Source organism: Myotis brandtii, unplaced genomic scaffold, assembly GCF_000412655.1.
Source record: "Myotis brandtii unplaced genomic scaffold, ASM41265v1 scaffold149, whole genome shotgun sequence".
Taxonomy (NCBI): Eukaryota; Metazoa; Chordata; class Mammalia; order Chiroptera; family Vespertilionidae; genus Myotis; species Myotis brandtii.
In genome coordinates, this window is record NW_005355385.1 from 752,763 (window position 1) to 759,067 (window position 6,305).

Sequence of the window (6,305 nt, forward strand, 5' to 3'; positions counted from 1 at the left end):
ACTGCCAGCTCAGAGGCCGGCAAGTCAGGCGGGGAACGTTGGAGTCTGCAGTCACTGGAGCAAGCAAGCCTCATGTTCGCTTCCAGCTGCCTGGCTGCCGGCCGCCATCTTGGCTGACAGTTAATTTGCATAAGGATATGCTGATTAGCCAATGGGAAGGGTAGCGGTCGTCCGCTAATTACCATGTTTCTCTTTTATTAGTGTAGATGGTGGTAGAAAACTTCAAGGTTAAGTGTTAATCCTACAAATATCAAAGCAAGCTACATTTATTACTATGAGAGGAGCAACAATATATTATAAATTGGCCCAGCTGGCATGGCTCAGTGGTTGAGCATTGACCTATGAACCAGGAGATCACAGTTCGATTCCTGGTCAGAGCACATGCCCAGGTCGTGGGCTCGATTGCCCGTAGGAGGCGTGCAGGAAGCAGCTGGTCAATGATTCTCTCTCATCATTGATGTTTCTATCTCCCCCCCACTCTCCCACCCTCTCTGAAATCAATAAAAATATTTTTTAAAAATATTATCAATTGCCTTTGAGTAGAATTAGCAGTTCCCTATTATATCAGCAATCACTCCTAACAGAGTTTGAGACTTGATTTAGTATAAAAATCACCAGTCTTTTTGAATACTCACCTGTTTGGGCCCTAGTCTCTTTTATTATAAGTAAAATGTTTATAAATGCCATCGGTCTATGCTCCCAGATCCTAGAAGATAACACTGATTGAGCACAACATTCTTTCCTGATGAGCCCAGAATAATCACAGTTATCAAGGAAATTAATACCAATGGAGGAACGGCAGAGGTGAAACCTATGTGTTATTTTGAACTATATAATCCCTGGAGTTTCTCCTAATTTTAAAGGTCTATGAGTCTATTCTAAGCTACACAAATCTATATAAAATTCCCCTAATTTAAAATTAATAATTAATTTGAAATAAAATCTAGAAATGTAAAAAGCATTCTGAAATCTTTTATAAAAATTATATTTGGCCCCCTGGCATGGCTCAATGGTTGAGTGTCGGACACCTATGAACCAGGAGGTCATTGTTCCGATTCCCGGTCTCAGCTTATGCCTGGGTTGTGGGCTCCATTCCCAGTGTGGGGCACGCAGGAAGCAGCCAACCAATGATTCTCTCTCATCATAGATATTTCTATATCTCTCTCTCTCCCTCTCCCTTCTTCTCTGAAATCAATAAAAATACCTTTTAAAAAATTATTTTTTGTATTGCTTCAAAATAATTTGGTCTAAAACTTAAAATTGTCTTTTAAAACAAATGTCATTGTGATATTTCACTATAAATTCATACTTTGGTGGCAATGCATTTTGGAACACTATTAAAATAAGCCCAGAAATTTGATATGGGCACACAGAAGTTACACAACTACTCTTCGAAAGTAGTTCCTGGAAATTTGAACAACATGAACTTAATTTTTTTTAACATTTACCTTTTTTCTTCTTTTGCTCTCAGCTGTTCTTCCTGTCTCAAAACTTGAACCATTATAGATTCAAAAACTCCACTTGTCAAGCCCGCCAAACTTCGCGGTGTTGACCGACGCCTTGTTGAAGTACATGCAGTTCCCTTCTCATCCTCCAATCCATAATAGCCTCTAGATGTAACTGCTATCGTTGTCTTTTCTCTCAAGTGCCTTGGAGAAGAATAAGTCAATTCACAAGGTCAAAACTCCTGAGTAAGCAAAAAGCCCCCTTAACCAGCATCTTAAGAATTCCTTTTGCTAACCACATAAAAAGTATTTAGTAAATTTAACTATGCTCCAGATCATTTTATCCTCCCTATATAATTTTAAATTTTCCTTACTCAGCTCATAAAATCACTGATAGCTCCTTCCCTTCGTTAAAAAAATACACATAACTGAAGTATTAAAATTAGTTATTAAAGCACTACCTCTTTAAAGAAAGTTTACTGTGAGCAAACTTAAAATGTACCTTATCTTTATATCTCTTCATATATTTCATTCTACCTATCATTGGTGTGGAAAAATGTACAATAGAAAAACACTCTGGGAGAGAAAATTTATGATATATAAATACTTTGAGGAAATTATAAACAAATGAATCATTAAAATATATAATTTTAAGTTGTATTACAATGTAATTATAAATTTGGAAATCTTCTGACTAATCTATAAGAATATAACAATTCCTCTTCAATCTCACCACAAATGTTTCCCTGGTCTATAATATTTTAATACACTAAGATACTGACCTAATTTTTAAAGGTATTGATGTGAAAAAGTTTCTCAGCAATTTGCTTAATTGTCCATAAATTCCCTTAATGAATTTGAAATAACTGATTAAAACCATTCACACTGGAAAAAGAAACATTACATTAAACAAAGTTTTAAGTCTAGACTAAAAATATTTCTGAATTTGTATCTATATGTGTTAACTGTAAAAAGCATCAGAAGGAAAAAATCTGCTCTTCTACCTTTGTAAACAATGCCAGAGCCTCTGAAGGTTTTGTACATGCTGTTGTTTCTACGATGGCAAAATCAAGTCACTACTCAAAGTAAGCATTCAATATCCCAGAGAAGAATTTATATACATTCAAAGTTGATCCTGTAGTCATATTTCCCTGCTTTCCTATAGGCTTCAATATAAAACAGGCTAAAAGTTCACCAAAACATAAGCCTTTATGGCATGTAATACAATTAAACTCCTGTCCATCTTGGACTATATTTACAGTGTTTTGTTACTCTAAGTTAGAAAAACTTAACAATCTTACTCTTAGGCCACCTAGGTCCCACAAATGGTATAACTGCAAGGTTCTACTGACCTATGGCACTATTATGTGTTTTCTCTGTTATAAGAAGATAATATTTTAACTAATTCAGCTTTAGGTAGGGAATGAACTTTTAAACTAGCTTTCCAGTAATTCTGAAGAATTTAGGATAAACTATCCATACTTTTAAGGCTATGATTCTTTTATGTACAATAACATTACATCTGTATGCTGAATTAATATACTTGGGTTCATTTTAGTATAGAGTTTTTACTGGGGAACTAACTACATCTGTAATTTTAATCCCTTCCTCATAAATACTAATAGAAGAGAACATTAATAAACAATATTACACTGAAACATAGTAACTTCTCAGAGGTCACAGTGTATGTAGAGCACTGGAGATAAGGAGAGTTGAGGGAAATAGTAAGTCACATGGGAAATTTGTTGTGTAAAAAAGTCAGAAATTCAATTATATCCTTTAACTTCAGTCTTATAAGATGAAATTAATAAATTACTTTTTAACAGTATTTTCTCAGAACAAAGACCAAAAAGAAATATCCTTTATTATTTATCAGAAATAAAAACCTGTAAGCTTTGATACTTATTCATAATTAAAAAAGAAAACTATGTTTCTCTCATATCAACAAATAAAGATTAAACACTGACACTAACTCAGTGTTGGAGCAGATTCTAAGGAAAGAAAAATTCTCATATAACATTAGTGGATGTGTAAAATTGGCAGTGCTTTTGAAAGTTAATTTGGTAATGATCATTAAGATTTAACATGCACATACCCTTTTACCTGTCATGCTTCTAATAATGTACCATATATACACTGAGTGGCCAGATTATATGACCACCTGACGTTTGTAGGCAAATTAGCTATAATTTTGTGCCGAAGTTGCTAGAGGGCCAGACCATTATAAATAGGGAAGCATTATAAATAGGACATTATAAATACTGTCGTTGTTTACCACGACAGTAGAAGTGATTTTTTTCTGAAGATATGGGTAAACAAAGCGATTTAACAGGCTTTGAAAGTGGGATATATATTATTATGAGTAGCCAGATTATTATGACCACCCCATCAGTATTTCGTTGGGCCACCTTTTGCCTTCAATACTGCAGCAATTCTTCTTGGCATTGACTCCACGAGATGTTGAAAGGTGATGCGAGGAATCTGACACCATGCCTGATGAATAGCACTGTCCAGTTCTGTGAGATTTGATGGTTGTGGAACCAGCTGCCTGATGGCTCTTTTAACTTCGTCCCACAAATGCTCAACTGGATTGAGATTTGGTAATTGTGGGGGCCACCTAAGCAAGGTAAAGTCTCCCTCATGTTCCTGAAACCACTCCTGCACAATACAAGCACCGTGGCATGGCGCATTGTCTTGTTGGAAGAAGCCATCTCCATTGGGATATTCCAATATGTGTATGTGTGTGTGTGTGTGTGTGTCTACACTAATAAAAGAGAAACATGCAAATTGATGTCACTCCATTATACCCACCAGCCAATAAGAGCGACTATGCAAATTAACCCAACAAAGATGGCGATTAATTTGCAGGTGCGGAGCGAAGACTGAAGAGGCTTGGCTTCTCCCCTGCGGCCGGACCAAAGGCCTGGGTCCCGGGTGCCAGAGGAAAACCGGTGCCGGCAGCCAGGGGAAGAAAGGCCTATTGTGCAAATCTTCATGCAAAGGGATACACACACACACACACACACACAAACATCCCATGTTCAAAGGCATTGTTCACCCATACCTTCAGAAAAAAATCATTTCTACTGTTGTGGTAAACAACCTGCTTCCCTATTTATAATGGTCTGGCCCTCTAGCAACTTCAGCATGAAATTATAGCTAATTTGCCTACAAACGTCAGGTGTTCATAATAATCTGGCCACTCTTTGTGTGTGTGTGTGCGTGCGTGTGTGTGTGTACACACACACTAGAAGCCCGGTGCACGAAATTCATGCACTCGTGAGGGTCCCTCAGCCCAGCCTGTGCCCTCTCGTAGTCCGGGAGACCTCGGGAGATGTCTGACTGCCACAGAGGCGGGAGAGGCTCCTGCCACTGCCACTGCGCTCACCAGCCATGAGCCTGGCTCAGGGCTTCTGGCTGAGTGGCGTTCCCCCTGTGGGAGCACACTGACCACCAGGGGGCAGCTCTTGCATTGAGCGTCTGCCCCCTGGTGGTCAGTGCGCGTCATAGCGACTGGTCCTTCTGCTGTTCAGTCAATTTGCATATTAGCCTTTTATTATATAGGATATCTCTGCAACTATAAGCCCCCCCCACACACAGAATATTGTTTATTTTAAAAAAACTTGAAAACATAAACGTCCTTTGATACAAGACAAATTAACTAAAATACTGTACCCACAATATGAAATAGCACCCATCCATTATAAGAAATTACGTAAATCTATTTATGCTCACTGTAAAATATGTCCCAATTACTCTGCTGAATATAAAAAAGCAGTTTCTAAACAAAATATATTTTGACCCAAAAGAAATTATATACAAGTGTATATGTAAACATACATATGGCACTGAGTAGTGTGTACATGTACGAGCTCAAATTCTCACCTAAACTATTGCAATCTCTTCATGACAGGTCTCCTGGCTTCTGCTCTAATTTCCCTACAGTCTATTCTGCATACAGCAACCCAGGTAATCCTTTTAAAAGGAAATCAGATCATGTCATTCCCTGCCCTGTTTCCTCCAAAGCCTTCCAGTTACACTTAAAATATAATCCAAAGTTCTGATGGCCTATAAGATCTAGTATTATATGGCCCTCATCTACTTTCCAGCCCTCATTTTCTACCACTCTGCCCTTAGGTCTGTCTGTCCTGGCTATCAAAGTCTGCTTGTTATTCTCAGTCACACCAACATCGACTTTGCACCCGATCTTCATTCTGAAAGGCCTTTTTCCCCAGATATTTGTATGGTTAGGCACTATCACTTCATTCATTTGTCTGTTCAAATGCCAGCATATCTGAGAGGACTTCTTTGACTACTGTAACTAGGATCCCCATCACTCTCTATTTTCCCCTTCATATTACTTGTCACTACATTGCATTATATAATTACTTAAAATAAGCTTAATCTCACATTACAAGTATCTAGGTGAACAGTGACACACACCAACAGCACAGTGGAGAGAGGTAAAAAATAGGTCCAAGTACAAAGGGCCAGGATGAGGCACTGGGGATGAGCCACTGGGACCACTTTTGAGGCAAGCAACCAGGAGGACATGAGGTGAGGCACAGCCAGCAAGCATTGGGGCTCTGTTGTGAGGTGTGGGGCAAGGCTAAATGGGGACTCAGGAGACATCAGATGAGCAGTGAGGAGCATATTAGGTGAGCGGGAGGTGGGAAACAAAAAGAAAAGAAAAAGATCCAAATACAACAGAAATTTAATGTACTATAAAAATGGTAAATCTACACTAATAAAAGAGAAACATGGTAATTATCGGACGACCGCTACCCTTCCCATTGGCTAATCAGCATATCCTTATGCAAATTAACTGTCAGCCAAGATGGCGGCCGGCAGCCATGCACT

General features: G+C 38.4%; 1 protein-coding gene across 4 annotated transcripts in view; it reads right to left on the bottom strand.

Annotated features, from left to right (window-relative positions):
* The window catches only part of KIAA2026 (KIAA2026 ortholog), an 83,050-nt gene that overhangs the window by 75,032 nt on the left and 1,713 nt on the right, over nucleotides 1-6,305 (bottom strand). For 3 of the 4 annotated variants that reach the window (XM_014535705.1, XM_014535703.1, XM_014535702.1), the window contains exons 1-2: nucleotides 2,228-2,340; nucleotides 1,449-1,649 (exon numbers count right to left, since the gene is read on the bottom strand). In XM_014535705.1, the coding sequence (XP_014391191.1) occupies nucleotides 1,449-1,649; nucleotides 2,228-2,325 (299 nt within the window). In that variant the 5' untranslated portion in view covers nucleotides 2,326-2,340. Of the gene's footprint in view, nucleotides 1-1,448; nucleotides 1,650-2,227; nucleotides 2,341-6,305 lie in introns of those variants that run through there. The other variant, XM_014535704.1, reaches the window with a different exon arrangement.